The sequence below is a fragment of the Schistocerca gregaria genome, chromosome 2 (assembly GCF_023897955.1).
Source record: "Schistocerca gregaria isolate iqSchGreg1 chromosome 2, iqSchGreg1.2, whole genome shotgun sequence".
Taxonomy (NCBI): domain Eukaryota; kingdom Metazoa; phylum Arthropoda; class Insecta; order Orthoptera; family Acrididae; genus Schistocerca; species Schistocerca gregaria.
This window is the reverse complement of record NC_064921.1, coordinates 352,661,044-352,687,395: the sequence shown is the minus strand read 5'-3', so window position 1 is coordinate 352,687,395 and position 26,352 is coordinate 352,661,044. Positions and strand designations below refer to the sequence as shown.

At 41.1% G+C, this 26,352-nt stretch overlaps 1 protein-coding gene across 15 annotated transcripts in view; it reads left to right on the top strand.

The window, feature by feature from the left end:
* LOC126337040 (E3 ubiquitin-protein ligase TRIP12) overlaps positions 1-26,352 on the top strand; it is a 215,765-nt gene that overhangs the window by 158,141 nt on the left and 31,272 nt on the right. For all 15 annotated transcript variants that reach the window (XM_050001352.1, XM_050001355.1, XM_050001353.1 and 12 more), the window contains 3 exons: positions 16,146-16,340; positions 24,141-24,332; positions 25,571-25,776. In XM_050001352.1, coding sequence (XP_049857309.1) covers positions 16,146-16,340; positions 24,141-24,332; positions 25,571-25,776 — 593 coding nt within the window. The remainder of the gene's footprint in view (positions 1-16,145; positions 16,341-24,140; positions 24,333-25,570; positions 25,777-26,352) is intronic.

Below are 26,352 nucleotides of genomic sequence, written 5' to 3'. Positions count from 1 at the left end.
CACATTAGGCAACAAGAGTATGATCAAGGCTGGAACAATCATGCACAAGATATTACAATATAATAATCAGAGAATAAAGTGCGAGTGACATGAATACCGTTGATCCTGTTGATCGACTGACTCTAGGCTGGTGAAGTATTGGCGTAATCAGTTTATTTTACTATCATAACTGCTTTGTCAAACCCCTGATACATCTACATCTTCAGCTACATGACTATTCGGCAATTTATTCAGAAGTGCATGGTAGAGGGTTCTTCGAACCACCTTCAGACTATTTCTCTACCATTCCATTAATTTCTCTTATTTCTTTATAATGATCATTTCTCCCTAGGTAGGTTGATGACAATAAAAGATTTCATCATTCATAGGATAAAGTTGGTGATTGAAATTTCATGAAAAGATCTCTTAGCAATGAAAAACGTTTTTTAATGATTGCCATTCCTAGTCGCTTATCATATCTATGAATCACTCTCCCCATTTCTTGGTAATACAAAACAAACTGCGCTGCCGTGAACTTCTTCACTGTCCTCTGTCACTCCCATCATAAGTATCCCATACAGCACAGCAGTACTGTAGTGGAGGACAAAAAACAGTTGTGTAAGTAGTCTCTTTAGTACATCTGTTGCATCTTCTAAGTGTTCTACCTATAAAACATAGTCTTTGATTTGCCTTCCCCACCATGTTAGCTATGTGAATGTTCCAGTTTAAATTGTTCATAATTGTAATTCTTAAGTATTTAATTGGTTTGATCTGGTAGCCTTTAAATTTGTGTGATTCACGATGTAATTGAAATTTAACAGATTTCCCGTTGTGCTCATGGCATGCGAACTCACACTATTCCTTATTTAGCAACAATATTACCACTTTTGACACCATATGGATACCATATCTAAGCCAATTTCCAACCTGTCCTTTTTTTCCCCTAAGGGAAGTCTTTCCGCTCCCGGGATTGGAATGACTCCTTACCCTCTCCCTTAAAACCCACACCCTTTCATTTTTCCCTCTCCTTCCTTCCTTCCTGACGAAGCAACTGCCAGTTGCGAAAGCTTGTAATTCTGTGTGTGTGTTTGTGTGTTTTGTTCATGTGCCTGTCTGCCGGCGCTTTCCCGCTTGGTAAGTCTTGGAATCTTTATTTTTAATATATTTTTCCCATGTGGAAGTTTCTTTCTGTTTTATTTACATCGTCATTAATTTGAACCCAACAATTACGTTTGTTATTGTCTCTGTTGCATTTCGAAATCTTCTCTATCGTCTTACTTTCTCTTTTCGTTTGTACAAGAAGTTCCACTTTGTATTCATCTTCCATTTTTCCGTAATCTACCATACATTTTATCCTGCCTAATTATACTCAATAATACGTAATTTACTTCCAAACCATAACCAAAAATTTTCAACGCTTTCAACATAACCGCTGCTATAAAATCCATTGTTCCAAGTTTACAAACATTTCGTGTAAACTCGTGAATACTATTTCACAGCTTCAGTTCCTTTCACCCATTACACAACCATCTCAGTTTTTTTCAACAACTTTCGTTTTATTTCCATTCCCGTTTTTCCCACAAAACCGATCATTTTCTAGCAGCTTCCCACAGGTTTACACGTTATTATTTCTTCATCAAACAATTGTTAGCCTCATTATCATAACCTGCCAGTACATAACCAGTCCTTTGAATACATTTACACACATATTCTTCGAGATTTTATTCAAAAATTTTTTTCGAATTTTATTTTTTCGCAAATCTTTTTTTCGAAACTTTTTTCGAAAAATTTTTTTGTCGAAATTTTCTTGAATTTCTCGAAATTTTCTTGAATTTCCCCACCCTTTAACGTGATCTGGAGACAACATAACTACCCAACCTTTGCACCCATTGTTGTTCACCAACCTAAGTTCAGCACATGATCAACATAGCTCATCTCAAACCAACACTTTTTCGACTTTTTTCACACCTTTATCTCTCCCTATATAAATCTCTCTTTACTTTCACTTTAACCTCATATTACCCTTTCCACCTACCAATACCATGTCAACCTCACAACATCCCTACAACGACCCCATTAAATTTTATTTACATTCCCTCCGCAAACATGCCTTCACCCTAGCCAGATTACGCTCCCATATTTTATTTACTCAGGCTTGTCTGACATTTGGCATTACTCCCAAAGGCCTCACACTTAAAGTTCCCATCTCTGGCTGCAATCCTTCTTTCCATCAGTCCTTATACCAGTTCCAAACAGCACAATCCATAGCCCTCACCCGCCTAATCCTTCACCTATACATCGACTCGGCCAATGAACACACCCGTCAACTCCTATCCCAAATCAAAGTCCTCAATCTTTCCTCTCCCGCATCCACACCGGCTGTACATAGCATCCTCCTACAGGCCAACCGCAAATTAGAACAACATGCCACCCTCCACCTCAAAAAACTATCCAATCTCCTGGTTTCCCACCTCCGGAAAGGCAACTCACTCACCCTCCACAACCTTTCCAACAAACCTCAACCTCCTCTCATTGCACACAGACCCAGTCTCTCCCATCTACTCAATCTCCCACTTCCAGCTCCACTCCCCCCAACACCTCAAAATTCTAGTCAACACAATCTGGAACCACAACACCCCAATTCAGTAGTTAACCTTTCCTCCAAACCCCTCTCCCAATCCGAAACCTCTGTCCTATCCAAAGGCCTCACCTTCAGCCCCACTCCCAGGTTCAACCAAACTGCCCTTGTCAAGGATTTACTGTCCTACACTCGTAGTCTCTGCTGGAAATATCACTTTGCCACGAAGAAAAACAATCCTGATCCCACTCCTAATGATCCAACTCCCCAAGACACTATCCAAATTGAACCCTGCCTGCAACAGTTCCGTCCTCCATCACAGCGGGACCCACCTCCTCTTCCTCAAAATCACCCTCTCCAAACCTTCCAGGAATTTCTCACTTCCAGCCTTGCCTCTCAATCTTTCTTGAAAAACCTTAATCCTACTCCCAACATCACCACAGCCGAATCCCAGGCTATCCGTGATCTGAAGGCTGACCGATCCATCATCATTCTTCCGGCTGACAAGGGTTCCACGACTGTGGTACTTGATCGTCGGGAGTATGTGGCTGAGGGACTGCGTCAGCTTTCAGACAACTCTACATACAAAGTTTGCCGAAGTAATCCCATTCCTGATGTCCAGGCGGAGCTTCAAGGAATCCTCAGAACCTTAGGCCCCCTACAAAACCTTTCACCTGACTCCATCAAACTCCTCACCCCACCGTCACCTCGCACTCCTACCTTCTACCTACTTCCTAAAATTCACAAACCCAAACATCCTGGCCGCCCCATTGTAGCTGGTTACCAAGCCCCCACAGAACGCATCTCTGCCTACGTAGATCAACACCTTCAACCCATTACATGCAGTCTCCCATCCTTCATCAAAGACACCAACCACTTTCTCGAATGCCTGGAATCCGTACCCAGTCTGTTACCCCCAGAAACCATCCTGGTAACCATTGATGCCACTTCCCTATACACAAATATCCCGCACGTCCAGGGCCTCGCTGCAATGGAGCACTTCCTTTCACGCCGATCACCTGCCACCCTACCTAAAACCTCTTTCCTCGTCACCTTAGCCAGCTTCATCCTGACCCACAACTTCTTCACTTTTGAAGGCCAGACATACCAACAATCAAAGGGAACAGCCATGGGTACCAGGATGGCCCCCTCGTATGCCAACCTATTTATGGGTCGCTTAGAGGAAGCCTTCTTGGTTACCCAAGCCTGCCAACCCAAAGTTTGGTACAGATTTATTGATGACATCTTCATGATCTGGACTCACAGTGAAGAACAACTCCAGAATTTCCTCTCCAACCTCAACTCCTTTGGTTCCATCAGATTCACCTGGTCCTACTCCAAATCCCATGCCACTTTCCTAGATGTTGACCTCCATCTGTCCAATGGCCAGCTGCACACATCCGTCCACATCAAACCCACCAACAAGCAACAGTACCTCCATTATGACAGCTGCCACCCATTCCATATCAAACGGTCCCTTCCCTACAGCCTAGGCCTTCGTGGCAAACGAATCTGCTCCAGTCCTGAATCCCTCGACCATTACACCAACAACCTGAAAACAGCTTTCGCATCCCGCAACTACCCTCCCAACCTGGTACAGAAGCAGATAACCAGAGCCACTTCCTCATACCCTCAAACCCAGAACCTCTCACAGAAGAACCCCAAAAGTGCCCCACTTGTAACAGAATACTTCCCAGGACTGGATCAGACCTTGAATGTGGCTCTCCAGCAGGGATACGACTTCCTAAAATCCTGCCCCGAAATGAGATCCATCCTTCATGAAATCCTCCCCACTCCACCAAGAGTGTCTTTCCGCCGTCCACCTAACCTTCGTAACCTCTTGGTTCATCCCTATGAAATCCCCAAACCACCTCCCCTACCCTCTGGCTCCTACCCTTGCAACCGCCCCCGGTGTAAAACCTGTCCTATGCACCCTCCCACCACCACCTACTCCAGTCCTGTAACCCGGAAGGTGTACACAATCAAAGGGAGAGCCACATGTGAAAGCACCCACGTGATTTACCAACTGACCTGCCTGCACTGTGATGCTTTCTATGTGGGAATGACCAGCAACAAACTGTCCATTCGCATGAATGGACACAGGCAGACAGTGTTTGTTGGTAATGAGGATCACCCTGTGGCTAAACATGCCTTGATGCACGGCCAGCACATCTTGGCACAGTGTTACACCGTCCGAGTTATCTGGATACTTCCCACCAACACCAACCTATCCGAACTCCGGAGATGGGAACTCGCCCTTCAGTATATCCTCTCTTCTCGATATCCGCCAGGCCTCAACCTCCGCTAATTTCAAGTTGCCGCCGCTCATACCTCACCTGTCTTTCAACAACTTCTTTGCCTCTGTACTTCCGCCTCGACTGACATCTCTGCCCTTAACTCTTTGCCTTTAAATATGTCTGCTTGTGTCTGTGTATGTGCGGATGGATATGTGTGTGTGTGTGTGTGTGTGCGAGTGTACACCTGTCCTTTTTTTCCCCTAAGGGAAGTCTTTCCGCTCCCGGGATTGGAATGACTCCTTACCCTCTCCCTTAAAACCCACACCCTTTCATTTTTCCCTCTCCTTCCTTCCTTCCTGACGAAGCAACTGCCAGTTGCGAAAGCTTGTAATTCTGTGTGTGTGTTTGTGTGTTTTGTTCATGTGCCTGTCTGCCGGCGCTTTCCCGCTTGGTAAGTCTTGGAATCTTTATTTTTAATATATTTTTCCCATGTGGAAGTTTCTTTCTGTTTTATTTATATATATATATATATATATATATATATATATATATATATATATATATATATATATATATATATATATATATATTAAAAACAAAGATTCCAAGACTTACCAAGCGGGAAAGCGCCGGCAGACAGGCACATGAACAAAACACACAAACACACACACAGAATTACGAGCTTTCGCAACTGGCAGTTGCTTCGTCAGGAAAGAGGGAAGGAGAGGGAAAAATGAAAGGATGTGGGTTTTAAGGGAGATGGATATGTGTGTGTGTGTGTGTGTGTGTGCGAGTGTACACCTGTCCTTTTTTTCCCCTAAGGGAAGTCTTTCCGCTCCCGGGATTGGAATGACTCCTTACCCTCTCCCTTAAAACCCACATCCTTTCATTTTTCCCTCTCCTTCCCTCTTTCCTGACGAAGCAACTGCCAGTTGCGAAAGCTCGTAATTCTGTGTGTGTGTTTGTGTGTTTTGTTCATGTGCCTGTCTGCCGGCGCTTTCCCGCTTGGTAAGTCTTGGAATCTTTGTTTTTAATATATTTTTCCCATGTGGAAGTTTCTTTCTGTTATATATATATATATATATATATATATATATATATATATATATATATATATATTCTGACTATGGTAATCATGTGCAAACAATATGAGGGAGCTGCCCAGACTATCTCATAAATTGTTTATGTGGATAGGAAGAGCATAGTGCAGTTCTGTGGTGTGCTCCTCCCAACTGAATTTATTATCAAGTTTTAATCCCAGGAATTTAAGACTGTCAACCTCTTCTATCTGCTCTTCTTTGTACTTTATGCATATGCTGGGTGGAAACCTCTTACAGGTTCTGAATCGCATATAGTGAGTCGTTTCCAAGTTTAATGTCAGTGAGTTGGCTTTAAACCATTTATTAATATCCATGAAATTTTCATTAGCAGATCTTTCTAGAACTACACTCGACATACTATTTATTGCAATACTTGTGTCATCTGCAAACAAAACGAACTCTGCTTCTGGCAGTGTAACTGATGAGAGATCATTAATGTACACAAGAAAAAGCAATGGCCCTAAGATGGATCCTTGTGGGACACCACATGTAATTTCTTCCCATTCTGATGATGACTGATGACATAATTCACTAGTCCCTTGCACTGGCAACCCTTTGTTTCCTGTTAGCGAGGTATGACTTGAACCATTTTGCAGCACTGCCCGTGACACCATAGAATTCTAATTTATTTAAAAGGATGTTGTGATTTACACAATCGAATGCCTTTGACGAATAACAGAAAATACCTGCTGCTTGTAACTTGTTATTTAATGAATTAAGTACATTTTCACTGTAGGTGTAAATAGCGTTTTCGATATCAGAACCCTTCAGAAATCCAAACTGTGTTCTTGATAATATGTTGTTTGTGGTCAGATGGTTGAGAAGCTGCCTGTAGATTACATTTTCTAAAATTTTTGAGAATGCTGGCAAAAGTGAAATTGATCTGTAGTTTGATGGCATCTCTTTATCCCCTTTCTTGAATAGAGGCATAACATCTGCATATTTCAGCCAGTCAGGAAATGCCCCAGTTATAATTGAGTGGTTACACAAGTAACTTAGAATTGTACTAAACTCACATGAACATGCCTTAATTAACTTTGTTTATGTTTCATCGTAGCCACTAGAATACTTAGTTTTTAAAGATTTTATTATGGAAGTTATTTCTTTTGGTGAAGTGAGTGACATATTCATGTACCTGAAGCTATTTGTAAAGGCTAGTTTCAGATATTCAAGGGCATTATTTACTGATCCTGACAATCCCATTCTATCAGTAACGGATATAAAGTACTTGTTAAATAGATTTGCTACACTATGCCCATCAGTTACTAATGTGTCATCTACCCTTAGTGCTATTTGCTCCTGTTCCTTTCTGGTTCTACCAGTCTCATCTTTCACTATATCCCATATTGTTTTTATTTTGTTCCCTGACATTGCTATCTTCTTCTCATAGTGTATTTGTTTAGATGCCTGAATTACTTTTTTAAATATTTTACAGTATTCCTTGTATTTAGCTAAATCATCTATTCTTGGTCGACAGATACATTTTCCTTTTTGTCTTACAGGAAATCTTTATTCCTTGTGTGATCCATGGTTTTATTATAGACTTCTGTTTAATTTGAGTAACTTTTAGAGGAAAACAGTTTTCAATCATGGTACTGACATTGTTCATGAATGTGTTATATTTTTCATTCATGTCATGAGCACTATAATCATCTTTCCAGTTCATATCTTTGAGCAGTTTTCTAAAACACTCAATTTTTGGTTGACTGAATACTCTCCTGTACTCAGATTTAGCAGTCTTGATAATCAGCTTATAATTTACATCTAAAACAAGGAGCTGCATGTCATGATCTTATAGTCCATTTATTACAGGTTTTGTTATATGATTTTGTTCCTTTGATTTGTCTATAAAAATGTTATCAATGGCTGTCCTTGATGATTTAGTGATCTTAGTTGGAAAGTTTACAGTGAGAGTTAGATTGAAAGACAACATTACTAACTGCAGTAAATGTTTACTGGAAGATTGAATTAGAAAATCTGTATTAAAGTCACCAGCAATCAAAATTTCTTTGTTTCTTACTGTTAAATAACCCAAAAGAGCTTCTAGATTATTTATGAATAGATTTTAATTTCCTGCAGGTGCTCGGTAAATAGTTACTACTATATAGGATCTGTTATGGAACTCTACTTCTGTTGCACATGCTTCTAGATGCTGCTCTAAACAGAATTTATTAATGTCAGTTTTCTTGAATTTATGGCAGTTTTTAATAAATGTGGCAACTCCTCCTCCATCCATATCTACTCTGCAGAAGTAGGAAGCTAGCTTAAATCCTGAAATGTCTAACATATCTATACCAGTGGTCATTTGATGTTCAGAGAGGCAGATTATGTCAATTTTGTTAGATGAATTCATTTCATCGATACAAATGAGTAGTTCGTCAACTTTATTTCTGAGTCCTGGAATGTTCTGGTGTAATAAAGATAACTGATAGTGCATACTAATGGGATTATAACTGCTTTGGTGAAGACAAACTGGCAGTTTCTGATTACTTTCTGTTAAACATTGTTCAAAAGGAGGCTGTATGCTAAAATCTGACTCCTGTTCATCTATTTTCTCAAACTGAGTGTGTCTGCCAATCTCTCTTAAAACTCGTTTTCTATCCCCCTTCCCTATCCTGAAAAAGGCATCGCTCTGACACCTGTGACCACTGGTACTTTACCACTTGTGACAGTGTCCCCCCTTAAGTTTTCTGCAATCAAGTCAGACAGTTTTCCCTTCCATTTCCTATTGAGGAGAAGGCCATGCCTAGTGTAGTCCCTCCTATCAATAGCATCCACAGGAATCAAACCAATATGGGACCCTATATCCATCCTAAGCAGCCACTCCAACTCCAAGTTCACCATTCCTACAGAAGAGTTCAAATGAGGCCGATCATGGCGTCTCAACATGGACACAAATCCTACACTCGTATGCTTCGTTGCTGATGCTATCTTCACCAGGTCACTCTATATGGAATATTCAGAGTCTCTGTCAGTGCTGTTTCCCGGACCACCCATTATAACCACGGCATCCTCCTTCGTGAAATCCTTGCATAGAGAACCTATATCCTCTGTTACCTTACCCAGATCTGCACTAGGCTTGAAAAAGTTCGTGACCTGGTACTCAGGACCTAGATTTCCCTGCAGTAGTTGGCCAACACCTCTACCATGGGAACTACCTAACAGAACTTTCTTTCTCTTTACAAATTTCCCTACCTTTTTCAAGTCCTTGAAAGCTTGTTGTGCCCTTTCTACAGCTTCAGCTACATGAGGCTCATCCGATTCTGACTGAGGCAACAGGTCAAATCTATTTTCAAGATTTATCACAAAACTGTCTGATGCTCTCCTTTGCCTGTTCCCCCTATTACCTGTTGCCACTTCCCACCTCTGTTCACCCCTCTCCCTCTTTAACCTGTCCAGATCCTCCCTTGCCTTGTCTAGGTCAGCTTGAAGAGTTGCAATTTTCCCTTCCTGTTCCAGTATTTTCCTATCTCTACTGCAGATTCTACAATACCACTGGTGACTCTCATTTATGTCCCCATTTCCCACGCCACTACATTCGCCGAAAGAAACTAAAAGACCCATCACACCATACCCCGGAACTAATGATCCTACGGCATGTCACAGACTTCTCACTCATGGCAAAAACAGAAATCGTATAAACTGATATAAATACTGGCTAAATACCTAAACAAAGGACCCTAGAAACTATTCAGGAAGATATAAATATGTTGAAAGAGTAACGAATAAAAAACACTGGTGATTACATATAAGTTTAAGTCACTGTTTACTTACGATACGCGCACGTTAAATTAAGCCTAAAGTCTATAGGTGCAAAAAGGAAAATAAACTTCTTACCCCTGAAGAGGGGCAGCAGCCTTTTCAGTAGTTGCAAGGGCAACAGTCTGGATGATTGACTGATCTGGCCTTGTAACAATAACCAAAACGGCCTTGCTGTGCTGGTACTGCGAACGGCTGAAAGCAAGGGAAAACTACGGCCGTAATTTTTCCCGATGGCATACAGCTTTACTGTATGATTAAATGATGATGGTGTCCTCTTGGGTAAAATATTCCGGAGGTAAAATAGTCCCCCATTTGGATCTCCGGGCGGGGACTACTCAGGAGGATGTCGTTATCAAGAGAAAGAAAACTGGTGTTCTACGGATCGGAGCGTGGAATGTCAGATCCCTTAATCGGGCAGGTAGGTTAGAAAATTTAAAAAGGGAAATGGATAGGCTAAAGTTAGATATAGTGGGAATTAGTGAAGTTCAGTGGAAGGAGGAACAAGACCTTTGGTCAGGTGACTTCAGGGTTATAAACACAAAATCAAATAGGAGTAATGAATAGGAAAATAGGAATGCGGGTAAGCTACTACAAACAGCATAGTGAACGCATTATTGTGGCCAAGATAGATACGAAGCCCACACCTACTACAGTAGTACAAGTTTATATGCCAACTAGCTCTGCATATGACGAAGAAATTGAAGAAATGTATGATGAAATAAAAGAAATTATTCAGATAGTGAAGGGAGATGAAGATTTAATAGTCATGGTGACTGGAATTCGAGTGTAGGAAAAGAGAGAGAAGGAAATGTAGTAGGTGGATATGGATTGGAGCTAAGAAATAAAAGAGGAAGCTGCTTGGTAGAATTTTGCACAGAGCACAACTTAATCATAGCTAACACTTGGTTTAAGAATAATGAAAGAAGGTTGTATACATGGAAGAACCCTGGAGATACTAGAAGGTATCAGATAGATTATATAATGGTAAGACAGAGATTTAGAAACCAGGTTTTAAATTGTAAGACATTTCCAAGGGCAGATGTGGACTCTGACCACAATCTATTGGTTATGACCTGTAGATTAAAACTGAAGAAACTGCAAAAATGTGAGAAATTAAGGAGATGGAACCTGGATAAACTGAAAGAACCAGAGGCTGTACAGAGTTTCAGGGAGAGCATAAGGGAACAATTGAAAGAAATGGAGGCAAGAAATACAGTAGAAGAAGAATGGGTAGCTTTGAGGGATGAAGTAGTGAAGGCAGCAGAGGATCAAGTAGGTAAAAAGACGAGGGCTAGTAGAAATCCTTGGATAACATAAGAAATATTGAATTTAATTGATGAAAGGAGAAAATACAAAAATGCAGTAAATGAAGCAGGCAAAAAGGAATACAAACGTCTCAAAAATGAGATCGATAGGAAGTGAAAATGGCTAAACAGGGATGGCTAGAGGACAAATGTAAGGATGTAGAGGCTTATCTCACTAGGGGTAAGATAGATTCTGCCCTACAGGAAAATTAAAGAGACCTTTGGAGAAAAGAGAACCACTTGTATGAACATAAAGAGCTCAGATGGAAACCCAGTTCTAAGCAAAGAAGGGAAATCAGAAAGGTGGAAGGAGTATATAGAGGGTCTATACAAGGGTGATGTACTTGAGGACAATATTATGGAAATGGAAGAGGATGTACATGAAAATGAAATGGGAGATACGATACTGCGTGAAGAGTTTGACAGAGCACTGAAAGACCTGAGTTGAAACAAGGCCCTCGGAGTAGACAACATTCCATTGGAACTACTGACGGCCTTGGGAGAGTCAGCCCTGACAAAACTCAACCATCTGGTGAGCAAGATGTATGAGACAGGCGAAATACCCTCAGACTTCAAGAAGAATATAATAATTCCAATCCCAAAGAAAGCAGGTGTTGACAGATGTGAAAATTATTGAACTATCAGTTTAATAAAAGCCACAGCTGCAAAGTACTAACGCGAATTCTATACAGACGAGTGGAAAAACTGGTAGATGTGGACCTCGGGGAGGATCAGTTTGGATTCCGTAGAAATGTTGGAACACGTGAGGCAATACTGACCTTACGGCTTATCTTAGAAGAAAGATTAAGGAAAGGCAAACCTATATTTCTAGCATTTGTAGACTCAGAGAAAGCTTTTGATAATGTTGACTGAAATACTCTCTTTCAAATTCTGAAGGTGGTAGGGATAAAATACAGGGAGTGAAAGGCTATTTACAGTTTGAACAGAAACCAAATGGCAGTTATAATAGTTGGGAGGCAGGAAAGGGAAGCAGTGATTGAGAAGGGGGTGAGACAGAGTTGTAGTCTATCCCCAATGTTATTCAATCTGTATATTGAGCAAGCAGTAAAGGAAACAAAAGAAAAAATCGGAGTAGGTATTAAAATCCATGGAGTTGAAATAAAAACTTTGAGGTTTGCCAATGACATTGTAATTCTGTCAGAGGCAGCAAAGGACTTGGAAGAGCAGTTGAACGGAATGGACAGTGTCTTGAAAAGAGGATATAAGATGAACATCAACAAAAGCAAAACGAGGATAATGGAATGTAGTCGAATTAAGTTGAGTGATGCTGAGGGAATTAGATTAGCAAATGAGACACTTCAAGTAGTAAAGGAGTTTTGCTATTTGGGGAGCAAAATAACTGATGGTTGAAGTAGAAAGGGTATAAAATGTATACTGGCAATGGCAAGGAAAGCGTTTCTGAAGAAGGGAAATTTGTTAACATCAAGTATAGATTTAAGTGTCAGGAAGTCATTTCTGAAAGTAGTTGTATGGAGTGTAGCCATGTATGGAAGTGAAACATGGACGATAAATACTTTAGACAAGAAGAGAATAGAAGCTTTCGAAATGTGGTGCTACAGAAGAATGCTGAAGATTAGATGGGTAGATCGCATAACTAATGAGGAATCACTGAATAGGATTGGGGAGAAGAGAAGTTTGTGACACAACTTGACCAGAAGAAAGGATCAGTTGGTAGGACATGTTCTGAGGCATCAAGGGATCACCAATTTAGTATTGGAGGGCAGCGTGGAAGGTAAAAATCGTAGAGGGAGACCAAGAGATGAATACACCAAGCAGATTCAGAAGGATGTAGGTTACAGTAGGTACTGGGAGATGAAGAAGCTTGCACAGGATAGAGTAGCATAGAGAACTGCAACAAACCAGTCTCAGGACTGAAGACCACAACAGCAACAACCCCGTTTAATCTTATTTAACAATTCACCAACACTTCCACTAATGTAACAACACTTATAACATATTTATACCAACTGGAAACGTTTACCTATAAGTTTAATTCACTGCTTACTTATGATATGCGCGCGTGAAATTAGGCCTAGGATTCGCGCTACAGGCGTGAGAAGAAAAATACGCTTCTTACACCGTTTAATCTTATTTTATACTTTACTAACACTTTCACTAATTTAACAACACTTATATTATATTTATAACACTTGTAGATGTTTAAAAATAGCTTAATAACAACACTTTTTATAATTATTTAGTGCAGCAAATACTCGAAGAGTCCGCGTCGGCGCAGTGTTGCCAACGAAATGTTCCAAAATCCTACTGCAAATCGACGTTGGTGATATGGGTCTGTAATTCAGCAGATTACTCCAATTTCCTTTCTTGAGTGTTGGTGTGGCCTTTGTAAACTTCTAGTTTTGGTGCAGATCTTTCATCGAGTGAGCAGTTGTATAAGATTGCTAAGTAGGATGCTGTTGTATCAGCATATTTTGGAAGGAACCTTATTGGTATGTGATAAATGCAAAATAGATGTGACTTCTGCCCCAAAATGTGAAATGCAAAATTGCCTGATAGATGCTACTACGTAGCGAATTGTATTCAGAGGAACTATTTTACTAGAGGTAGTTTGAAATAGCTTGATTTCTTGTCAAAATGTAATCTATCTTAGGTGGCTGATATTGTGCATCTGGTGAAGCCCAATTTGGAAAGATAATTTGTGTCAGAACCTATTTGCCAAATGAAAACTGTTCTAATGCCACAGCTTATCAGTGCACTCAATGCTTTGGTGCCATGTCAATTGTGGGCAGTTGAGTGTCGCGTTATGCAATGAACTCTTCAGCCATGGGACCTAGCATTTTATACAGAGAAATAAGATTATATGTACGTTAGCTAAAGTTCAAAAGTTACTATAATATGGACAATTTAAATTGGCAAATTACGTGGCTGATGTTTTTAATGGTGGTTGCGTGGAATACTGCTTGAAGTTGGGCCTAAACTACCTCGTTAACAGGTTAACAGTACTCTGCAAACTTCAACAAGCAGTTGCATGGTAGCTGTTCTCGCAAGCTGTGTGTTGCTGTTTGTTTTCTTATAATCCTGGTCCATCACTGATTTCGATTATGCTCTTACAACATCATAAAAGATTGACAAGCCCAGTGAACAGTGTTAGTCCTGCTTTTGCAGAACATGGGTGTAGACTGCTGTCCGTGACAAGGAGGCAGAGCTTGTTTCCTCAAACCATTGCTCTCCCCTCGGGCAATCAAAATTCTAGATATTTTATGCTTGTACCTGGCTGTCACCATATAGTGTCTGCACTTTTTTACTAATAGGAAAACAAAATGTCATGTTTTTCGATGTACTGAAATTCTTTCTAATGTTTGAGTAGAGTTACATTCAGTTCTACTTCTATGCTAAGTGCCTTGTCAGTTCTACTTTTAGCATTGTCAGGTATGGGTCACAAAGCTATGAATGCCCAAGAAAAGTAGAAATTAAAATTCCACATATATTGTGATCACCAAATTGAGTGGGGAAAAGATGAAGACTATTGAGAAACACCTTAAATTACACACATTCAGTTCAGTGGTGGGAAAGTGCTTCTTTTCAACAGAACAATCATTTGTTTGGATTTCAACAGAACAATCATTTGTTGAATGCTTAAATACAATCAAACGAAGAAAACAAAGGCCATTTTGAAAGAGAGAGGAAGGGGGAGGGAGGGGGCTGGGTGCTGCTGTTGAAGTTTTTGCAAAAGAAAAGATTACAGTCAAAAAGTTCCCAATCAGCACTATTTTAAAACTCAGTTTCAAAGAATTAAGGCTATGTCTGGCTTCACTTGTGTATCCTGACACCGTTTTAAATTTGTGTGTGTCTAATCTTTTACAAAGAAATAACATTCATGTTTTGCCAAAAATAGATGCTACTTTTTTGGGTCCCTACTTAGTGGTATCTGGACCGGAAGACATGCCTTTATTAAATACTTTAATAAAATGCTTTGCTACAACAAGGATCTGTACTTCTAAGTTACTCACATTGGTAGTTCTAGATTCAAATTATGGAATATATACTTCAGCTTCTGTGGTGAAGGAATTTCAAGAAATTGTTTAATAATTCCACTTAAGTGGTGCTGACATTGGTAATAATACAATTAGTAGTGTGTAGTGATTGTATTGCGTTGGAACAGATAGGCGGTGTTGTGTCCTGTACAGTGCTTCTGTAACAGAAACAGGTTGGCCTGTTCTTGTATTACACTTTCCTGCTGAGCTCGTTCACACACTCAATACACAAATGTTGTCACATGGTTGGTGACTGATTAACCATGTCGGAATGTTTATGTCTAACAGCTGGCTCATGTTGTTCAATCAATGCCAGACTGTAAGAAATTTATATATAATTTTCTCACTTTCCCATTATGTTACTACCTTGATGCATAAGTGTTTGTATGGCATGAAACATCTTAAGGCATGCAACCTGCAACCAGAAGGGAGAGTGATGGTTTGGGGAATCTTTCCGCAGTATTCTCTGGGTTTTCTCGTCATACTTGAAGGGACAATGACTCAACAGAAGTATCCCTAGAGACCCATGTCCACCTCTGTATGCAGTTGGTCTTTCCTCGACACAATGGCAAGTGCCAGCAGGACGATGCAGCATATCACACTACTCATAGTGTACGTGTGTGTGGTTCGAACAGCACCAGGATGAGTTCACATATTCATGATCAGGCCGTTTACGACATGGATCCTCACTGGGAAACATAGCACAGCTGGCCACAGCACTGGAGTTGATATGGGTCTATGTCCCTGTTGGTACCTTCCTACTCGGTAGCAGGATGTGGTCCAAAAAGGGTTATTCAGGCTTTCGCCATGTGGTCACAGTAATGTGACTGGATAGTGTAATTGATGATTGCAGAGGCCCGTAAAAGTTCCATATAGTATAGTTCAGTGGGTAAATATGATGAGTAACTGCATAATGAATAAATGTTTGTTCCACCAGAGTAACTGGATTTTAGACATAATGAACTTGAATATTTACCATACTAGCCGCACATAAATTTGTTCTCTGCTTTTTATTGTAGCTTGTAGTTCAAGAATTTTCAGAACTTGATTGATACAATTGTGTGTTAATATAACAGCACAATTAATTGCTTTGTCTTTTCTACATTTAAATTACAAAAATTTCACATTTTTATTTGATCCAAATTCTAATTTATTGCTTCTTCTGGCAGCTGGACTCAGAATACACATGTACTCCACCTGATTGGAATCCGTCGTCATTGTCAGCACTTGTGGCCAAACTTAGTGGTTGTGTGTCCCAGTTAGAACAGTTTCCAGTAAAAGTGCATGACTTGCCGGCTGGGTCTGGTACTAGCAGAGGAGGCGGTACTAGTGCTCTAAAATTTTTCAACACTCATCAACTGAAGGTAAGCTTTCCACAAAGTGATTTTACATACTTCAATTTCAACATTGTATTTAGTTCTGAACTGCTTTATGTAACTTGAGTTATTTAAGTAATAAATATGAAAGAATTATAACATCATGTTGTTGTTAATGATTTAACTGGGTGAGAAAAAAGAAAAGAGAAAATTGTGTACAGCTGATGGTCTGTTGTCAGCAATGACAGACAATGGGGCTGGAGGGACGGGGGGGGGGGGGGGGGGGGTGTATTCTTCAATCAGCTGTAGTTGCTTAGTGTCTGACATCAGAGTGAGTGTGTGTGTGTGTGTGTGTGTGTGTGTGTGTGTGTGTGTGTGTGTGTGTGTTAACCCCTTCCCAAGCATGTGCGTGTTGGGAGATAGGGGGAGGTGCATGCACGTGGTTTTCTGCTTTAGAATAAGACCTTTTTGCTGCAAGTTTAACTGTATAAATGTCTCTTTGTGCTTGTCTGCATTTCAGTATCTCGTCTACATGGTCCATCCACCCATTCCATAATATTGTCGTTATTCCATCATGGATTTTCCTCTGAGTTAATAGTCTCTGAGGATTTAATTCCAGTATTTAGTGTTTCACTGTTGATGTGGAAATGGTGACTGTATCACTAAGTTCATGCGTATGTTAGATGCCCATATAAAGTGAAGTTACTCTTATTTACTATACCAAGTACATATCAGAGCTCACCTTCACTTAGTTATCGTGTGGCACAAGAAAATGGTAGCTTAAGATTAATGTTAAAGATAGTTACGTAAATGGTCAACATGTTGCCATATTTTACAATGAGATAGTATGCTGTTATCATAAACAACCCACGTTGTCTCACATAATAGTGAGAGATTGCAGTTAGGATCCATGTAACACGCAAATATGTAAGTAACAATAGTTCATTGCACTGAAATGATGGTAAATTGAGCCACGTCCACTTCGCTAAGACTGTAGACCGTAACAGTTATCAATTTGCCATGGAATACTGATTTGGGCAGGGGGGGGGGGGGGGGGGGTCACACTCATATTGTAGTCTGCCAGGGACGCTTTCTGACATTTGCCCTTTTGTTTGCATTTTTCCTGTTTGTCTTCTGTATAATGCAGGTGGTAATTCTAAGTTAAAGTGATAGAGACTTACTTACCCTTTTTTTCTTTAAAAAAAAATTAAAAAAAAGGCTGGCTGTCTCTTCCAATGCATGGAGATGGAGTGGCACTTACTTTCTGGGTCAAGCCAAGATTTGTCACATTACCACTCTTTCTAGAAATTAGGACTATTTTCAGTAGCATTCAAAGTATCAGAATTAACATTTTCATGAGCTGCTTTTTGATTGACCATGAGAATTTTTGGCACCAGTTTCTCATACACTTTACTCATTTTAAATAGGTTATACAAAATTTGCCATTAGCGTTCTTTGTCAATTCCTAAAGTTTTCGCAATTGATCGAATAGTCAACCGATGGTCAGATCAAATTAGCTTAATACTTTTTCAACATTGTCATCAATTTTTGATGTTGAAGGGCATCCTGAGCATGAGTCATTACAAAAGTTTTCTTGGCCATCTTGAAAATGCTTGAACCTCTCATAAATTCACTTATATGTTAAACATTTTTCGCCACACACATCTTTTAGTAAAATATAGGTTTCAGCAGCTGTTTTTCCAAGTTTCTTGTGAACGCCACAACAGTTTGTTGCTCTATTGTTGCACATACAATTTATCCAGCGGCGGAGGGGGGGGGGGGGGGGTGCCATTCGTGCTTGGATATCACGGGGCCGCAGCCCTTGTAGCATCTTTTCCCTTCTGTGCTGCATGTCTATCCTCTTCATATTCTTTTTCCCCTTCCTTGGGGAACATATCTGGGATGTTTTTGGAAATGTGTTGCACATATTCAGTATATGATACCAGAACAGTCTCTCCACTTCCCCCCCCCCCCCCCCTCCACTTAGCCTTTGAGGTTTCTCTTTTTCTTCCTCCTCCCTGTGCACTCCTGAAGGCCAGCCCAAGCATCTGATATGTAAAAGGGTAAAAGGTGGCTGGGTAACGTGTAATTACTAGCCCCAGGTTGACAGGTAGGTTTCGCACATATCTCCTGGTACAGGATAGGCCCAGGGAGGGTTGATTGCCTGAGCTGCTGCCTTCCCAGATTGTCAATTGGTACCTTGGTCAGGTGTTGGGAGGTGTGATCTGAGGTGTGAAAAATTGCCTAAGATGGTGTGACCCCTTCTCCCAGAATGAGGCTACAAATTCAAAGATCTTCCCAGCTGCACCATGGTTCCTCAAGTTTTACATACTTAAGACGGTCAGTACTTTGCTACTCTTAATCCATTTATTATTCAGAAAGGTGTTGATGCAATTGCTGGCCCTGTGAAATCCTGGTCTTGTTTATAAAAGGGCACTTAGCTTTTTGAGGCTACTTCTCGTTCTTAAGCACGACTTCCAACAATTTGCAGCTTTGCTCCTCCATGGTTATCCTGTTTATGTCGAAGCCCATTGAACACATGGTATTATTTAGACTATGCTGCTCGATGATCTGCCCAAGGCAGAAATCCAAACCTAACTCTCTGGTCAGGGTGTCACTGCAGTCCACCAGGTGTTAAAAAAAGGTGAAGGCATCGTAATTGCCCACAAGCACTCATTTTCTCTCCTTTGATAGAGTGGTGCTTCCGTCAAAGATCAAAGCAGGCTAGGAAGTTATCACCGTCTGACTGTACATTCCAAACCCAGTGCACTGCTACCAGTATCGTCATTGCAACCAACTAGAATGTCCTGTCGACTCCCTGCTATATGTGTAAGCTGTGGTAGGGATGCTTGGGAGGGCGATTGTCTGCTTCTCCTGCCAACTTTATCAACGGCAAAGGTGACCATGCAGCTGGCTCTAGAGATTTTCCCATGTATCTCAATGAGTGGGCTCTCCAACAGTTCCGGATGAAGGAAAAGGGGTCTTCCTTAGCTGGACACTTGCAAGTTGTTGGCTAGTCAGAAACCCTCCTTTCTACTATCTGGCATTTTCAGTACTGTTCTTGCTATATCTTGCTCCACAAACAACATGGCCACGCAGACATGCAATCTTAAATTCAGCACTGTGGTTGTGAAATCACCCTGTGTCATGGTAGCATCCCTGTCTCCTCCTCGAGCTGTTGAATGGGCCACCAAACTTTCACCTCATGGGATGAAATCACCTGGTACACAACCCGCAGGCCGGAAAGAACAAAAGGAATTCTCCCATGAAGATTTCCTACATCCCTTCAGCCAACAAACACCTGAGTCTTCTGCTGCCAACAGGAAAGTCAAACAAAGGCAAATTGTCTTCTCCTTTACCGATCAGATATAATCGTCGATAGTGTCGATATGTGAAACCCTCGCCTAACCTACCTCTTTATCACCTCATTGAACTGGATACTCCAGCCTCTGCATCCTGTAGTAGTGAGTCTTTGAAGGCTGATACTTGCCAGCCACCGATGTGACACCCCTTCATTTCTTCACCTCTTTCCCTTTCATCATTATGACTCTCCTCCAATGGAACATTAGCGGCCTTCGATCTAACAAAGAGGACTTACAGCTGCCCTTAGAAACTCAGCGTCCACTTGTTCTCTGCCTCCAGGAAACAAAATTGCATCCTCGCGACCACTTTGAGCTCCTGTATTTCTTATGGGCTACTTTCACCTTCCTTCCTAAGAAAGGCATTCCATCTTGTGTGGAAGTCATGCTGCTCGTCCAGAATTACGTTCATAGTCAACTTATCTCCCTGACTACCAGGCTTCAAGCTCTTGCAGTCCATATTTTCCTTCCTCACTTGACCTTTTCCCTTTGTACTGTTCACATGCTATGTCATTTGGTGTCACAGGGCAGACTTCCTCCAGCTTATTGGGCAACTCCCTTGCCCCTGTCTGCTGCTCGGTAACTTTAAAGTGCACCATCCCCTTTGGGGTTCTTCCAGAACCTGTCAGAGAGGTGCCCTCTTGGCTGACCTCAATCAGCTCAAGTTCATCTGCCTTAACACAGGAATACCCACATACCTTTCAGACTCCATGCAGACCTATTCCCATTTGGATCTCTCCTACTGCACTGCCTAGATTGTCCAACACCTTGAGTGGTCCGTTCACTCTGACATGTAACCTGGTGACCATTTGCTGTGTGCTATCCAATTTCTAACTCCTACATGAACAACCAAATGGCAGCTTTCTAATGTTGACTGGAGGCTTTACTCCTCCCTGGCAACCTTTGAGAAACAAAATTTCCCCAGTTGTGATGACCAGGTAGCATACCTCACAAACATTATCCTTACCACCGTGGAATGTTCCTTTACTCGCACTTCCTCTTTACTGCGCCGTGTCTCTTGATCCTTGTTGGACTGAGGCATTCTGCAGCAAAATTCTTGGGTGGAGACGTGCTCTCCATGTTTTTAACAGCCATCCTATAATGGGCATCAGTATTCATTACAAGCAGTTGCATGCACATTGTTGTCACATTCTTCAGGATAGCTGGATTTCGTTTACTAGTTTTTTTTTTAACAGTTCCAGTCCATATCCCGCCATGTGGGCCAATCTCAAATGGCTGTATGGGACTAAGGCCTAGTCCCGATTTTCCAGCCTGACCATACCAGATGATGTCACAGTGGACCCTATTGCTATCCCAAACACATTGGGCTGCTATTTTGTGGTGACTTTGAGCTTCACCCACTATCACTCTGCCTTCCGTCGTCGGAAACGTATGTAGGTGGCTCGGGCAATACCATTCTCTTCTCAGAATCATGAGTGCTACAACACCACCCTTACTTTGAGAGAGCTAAGTCATGCTCTCATTTCATCCCAATCCTCCGTCCAAGGGCCGGAGGATGTTCACATTGAGATGTTGCACAATCTTTCTCTTGTGGGAGAGCACTTTCTCCTTCATATATGAAATTGCACCTGGGCAGAGGGCACATTCCCCAGATGCTGGCGTGAAGCCACTGTCATACCCTAAGCCCAGCAAGGACAAATACCTTCCTTTTAGGTATTGCCCCATTTCTCTTACCAGTGGTGTTTGCAAAGTGATAGAATGTATGATTCATGCCCGGCTCGAGTCTCGCAATTTACTGACCTCATCACTTTGTCGACTTATGTCATGTATGGTTTTCTGCAGAAATAACAGACTGTAGCTGTGTTTCTCGATTTGGAGGAAGCCTACAACTCCTGCTGGAGGACTGGTATCCTCCATACTGTCTACACAGGGGTTCTTTGGCCACATGCCCTGTTGCCTTCAGGAAATTTTAAAAGATTGAGTTTTCAAGGTTCTTATTGGTTGTGCCTTGTTGGACACCTTTAGCCAGGAAAATGATTTGCCTCAGGGCTCCGTCCTGAGCATCATTCTGTTTGCTATCACCACTAACCATATAATGGCCTGTCACCACCGGGCATCTCCAATTCCCTTTTCGTTGACGGTTTTGTGATCTGTTGCAGTTCTCCAGTAACTTATATCCTTAGGTGGCATCTCCAGCGATGTCTCGATTGTCTTTACTCGTGGAGCAATGACAATGGCTTTTGTTTTTCCACTGACCATACCGTTTCTATGAATTTCTGGCAGTGCAATTGGTTTCTTTACATTTTGTGTCTGTTGCTCTTCATTTTGTTGTAACTACGAAATTCCTGCGGCTCATGTTCAATAGAAAACTTTCTTGGTCCTCCCACGTATCTTACATGGCTCCCTGCTGTACGCGGTCCCTCATTGCCCTTCATGTCCTGAACGGTACTTCCTGGGGAGTGGATCAGACCACCCTTGTCCGTTTGTATTAGTCCCTTGTCCATTTGAAACAAGACTATGGGTGTTCCATTTATGCCTCTGCACGTCCATCCCTTTTATGCTGTCTCAGTACTATCCACTATTGTGGCATCCATTTGACCACTGGCACCTTTTACGTTATCCCAGTTGTGAGTCTGTATGCTGAAGCTGCCGAACTACCACTGTCATACTGTGTATCTACGTGTGCCACTTGTCTGCCATGCCTTGCCACCCACACTATGCATCCTTCTTTGATGACACCTTTGATCTCCAGTATGGGATGCATCCCTCTTCTGTTACCTCCTGGAGTTTGCTTTCGGCTCTCGGTCCAACAGCTTAACTTCTCGCTGCCTGCCACTTTCCCAATGGGTGTGAACCCTTCATCGCCTTGGCTGTATAGTACCTTTGTGTACGCTGACGGCTCTCGGACTGACTGTAGTGTTGGGTGTGCCGTTGTCATTGGCCCCGATGATTTTCGGAATTGTCTTCCAGAACACTGCTCAGTATTTACCGTTGAGCTCTTCACCCCCTATCAGGCCATGTAGTACGTCTGGTGACACAGGCTTTCAGTTGCATCACCTGCTCTTGTCTCTCTCAATCCCCTTCAGAGCCTCAATATGCTGTACATTGTCCATCCCTTAGTGCTCATTGTCCTCAACCTCTAACGGCTTGTCATTTTCTGACAGAATGCCCCCTTTTTAACAACTTACATTCTCATTTATGTTTGCCGTCTGAGTTATCAGCTGTTTTAGCGAACATCATGTGGGCCGTCGACCACGTTTTACTTTTTATCCATTGTTGCAATATAGTGAAGGACATTTAATCTTCAGTTCAGGATCTCCATTTCTCTATGGAGTATTTTATGGACCTTTCTCCAAGTCCCTGTTCTTAGCTGTCTTTTCTTCCATCAGTTGGGCTTAACATGTAGTTGCTTTTAACTTCTTTTTTGTCTTCGTGTTCTATGCTTCTGACATGGACATGTGTGGACCTAGTTCTTTTTGCACTCTAAACAAAACAAAACCAAACAAACAGTCATTGTCGAGCATGCTCTTCAACGGGATATTGAGTGCTGCCGGTATACACATTCTGCTGTGCCCATTCATCCTGACTGATAACTGGGTGGTAATCATGCTGATGTAAAAGGCTTAACATTGTTTACACAACGGCTGATGTATGACGTGTTGCTTCACAAGTGGCTCTCCTTCTGATAATATATGTTTTGCCAGTTACAGTGCTGGTATAGGTGGTGGTAGGACAGTGCATAGGGCAAGTCTTGCAGCGGGTTTGGTCACAGAGGTAGGAACCATAGGATAGGGAGATCGGTGCAGGAGGAGAGTAGGGTCTGACAAGGTTATTGGGAAGATTGGGAGGGCAATGAAAAGCTATTCTAGGTGGGCAAAATCTCAGACTGAATGGATCTCATGTTAGGACATGATTTTAGGAAGTCATGGCCTTGTCGAAATAGCTGATTAATATGTTCACGGCTTTTTTTTTTTGGACTGACCAGCAGCACCAGTATTGGATGTGACGGCCCAAGAAATCTGCTTTTGAACTAGAGTGGTGGGGTACATACGTCCAGTGAAGACCGAGGTGAGAATGATTATGTATTCCTGTAAAGAGTCTGCATGCGAACAACTAAGTTTGCCTTGAACGCCAAAGGTGTAAGGGAGGGAACGTTTGACATGGAAAGAATGGCAACTGTCAAAATGTAAGTGCTGTTGTTTGTTAGTATGTTTAATGTGAACAGAAGTCTGTGGCTTGCCTTGGGTGAGGATGAGATCAACATCAATGAAAATGGCATTGGATTCAGAATAGGACCAGGTGAAATTAGGGGTGTTTAGAGACTCCAGGAATTTTAATAGGTCAACCTCAGCACAAATTCACACCCATCCACACGTACGTGTGTGTGTGTGTGTGTGTGTGTGTGTGTGTGTGTGTGTGTGTGTGTGTGTGTGTGTGTGTGTGTGTGTGTGGTGAGTAGATTTTTTATCTATCCATTTACATTATATTTTTTATGAAGGTTATATTTTAATATTATATTATTTTTCAGTGCAATTTACAACGACATCCAGACTGCAGCAATCTGAAACAATGGAAAGGAGGAACAGTCAAGATAGATCCACTTGCACTAGTTCAAGCTATAGAAAGATACTTGGTTGTTAGAGGCTATGGTAGACTGAAAGATAAAGATTCTGGAGAGTCAGATGATGACAACAGTGAAGAGGATATTGACGATACATTGGTATGTAAGATGTTGGTATGGTTTATCGTTGTTTAAACATAAAGAGAGGGGGGGGAGGGAATAAAGGTACAGGTAAAAGGCAGGTGTAGTTTTGAGCTAAGTTTCAAAGTGGAGGTGAGGAAAACAATTTTGGTTAGAGGGAGGAGACAAAAGTGTAGCCGTGCATATTCAAAACTTAATAGAAAGTTTGAAGTGAGATGGAAGATAGCCATATATAATTATGCCAGATAGGTTTACTGCACATTTGCAAATGTCTTGTAGCTTGTTTAGTCCCGTTACAATATGGGCTGTGCATGTTTCGTGAAATTGGTATGAGCTATGCGAAGCTTCTAAGCTGTAACAATTCTTTCCGCAGTTTTTTACCTTGGCTATTTTCTCCAGAAACATAGCAACAATAATTAACTAATCTATAATAAAAATACTCAGCACAGGTGGGTATTGCATAACTGAAATTTTGTTATTTGTCAGATAGTTGCAAAATGTTAATCCAATTGTGGGGGTTCAATCCTCGCTCATGTTCATGATTTTTTGTCACTTATCATGTCTTTCCCATACGGCAGTGATTTGTATTAAGAAAATTTCCAAAGTTGCACCATTGTTCAGAGTCTATATAAAACAGTAGGCCCTCATGTAAATAATGGAGTCAGTCAGTTCAAAGGTCGGAGGAAAGTGTGTCATACTACCTCCCAATAAGTCCACGCTAAGTAAAGCAGTGTGATGTGGGGAGTGGCAGACCAGGAAATAGTAACTAAACAGTTTTAAGGGCATTCAGTGTAAGGGAGAGTGTTGGAAAAATGGTAAGATATGGGGCTCCATTTATCAGGTGAAAAAAAGGATCGTGCAGAATTTCCTACCTCTTCACTCTTCTAGTTTGTTGGACATAGGCAAGAGAGAACTTGAGTTCTTGTTGAGTGACTGTTATTTCACAAGTACTTTAGATTCACATAAAAGTAAAATTTATAAAGAGGTGTGAACAAACTAAAAAAAAGAATATATTTGGTCTTTTAAAGTTTTTTTTTCCATACATTAGACTCCTGCATGTGTTTTCACAGATCACATTGAAACTAATGTCTTGTCTAGTAAGGGCTTCCATGTCTTCTCACCTTGGCTGTAAATGTGTTAATGAATCCTGTTTCCCATCTCTATTTGTAAAGGTAATCTTTACAAATATAATTGCATTTTTTATTCTAGATTGTGTTCACTCTGGTAATAAAATATTACTTCCTATCAAATTTCAGGCTGCTGTTGTCATTAGCCAAGGTAGTGCGAGGCATCGTTTGCAATTCATGATTGGAGATCAGGTTTTACCATATAACATGACTGTGTATCAAGCTGTTCGGCAATTTAGTTCAGTTGGAAATGATCAGTCAGAGACTGACACAGACAATGAAGCTCCACTTGGCAATTCGGGTGTGTGGGTTCAGACACACACTATTTATTACAAGTAAGTGATGACACTACTATTTTTCCTTTGTTGTAATTCGTACTAACATTATAGTTATACTTAAGATTCACATATGCATGTCACCTAATGTGTGTGTCGTATGTCCTGTACTCCAACTCCATTTTGCCACCTCTGCTTTTAACGATTCTCTTTGCCTTCTTGTAGTGTCATCATTCCAAATAAAACCTGCTCTTCACTGCTTAAAATATTTCTCTTAACACTTCGTCATCTCAATATATCTGGTCTACTTAATATTTCAGAGTTTTAAAACCTCTTCGGTCATTTAGGTAGTACTTTAAATGTCTTACAATCAGTATACTATTGGATATTATTCATTAACAGTGACAGGTCGTTATTGAAGGTGTTCTCAAGCAAATAACAACACAATGAGAATGGCACATGATGTTAGTCAATACAGTACCAAATCGGTCCTCCATTTTTCTGATCCTCTTTACAGGTTGTGGACATTCTGAGAGTTCAGTTGAACTTGGAGAAAATCGGGCAGAAAGTAGGGTGAAATGCACTTGATTTAAAGTGGAATTCCTTTACAGTTAGCCTTTACTCAGACATTTTGGT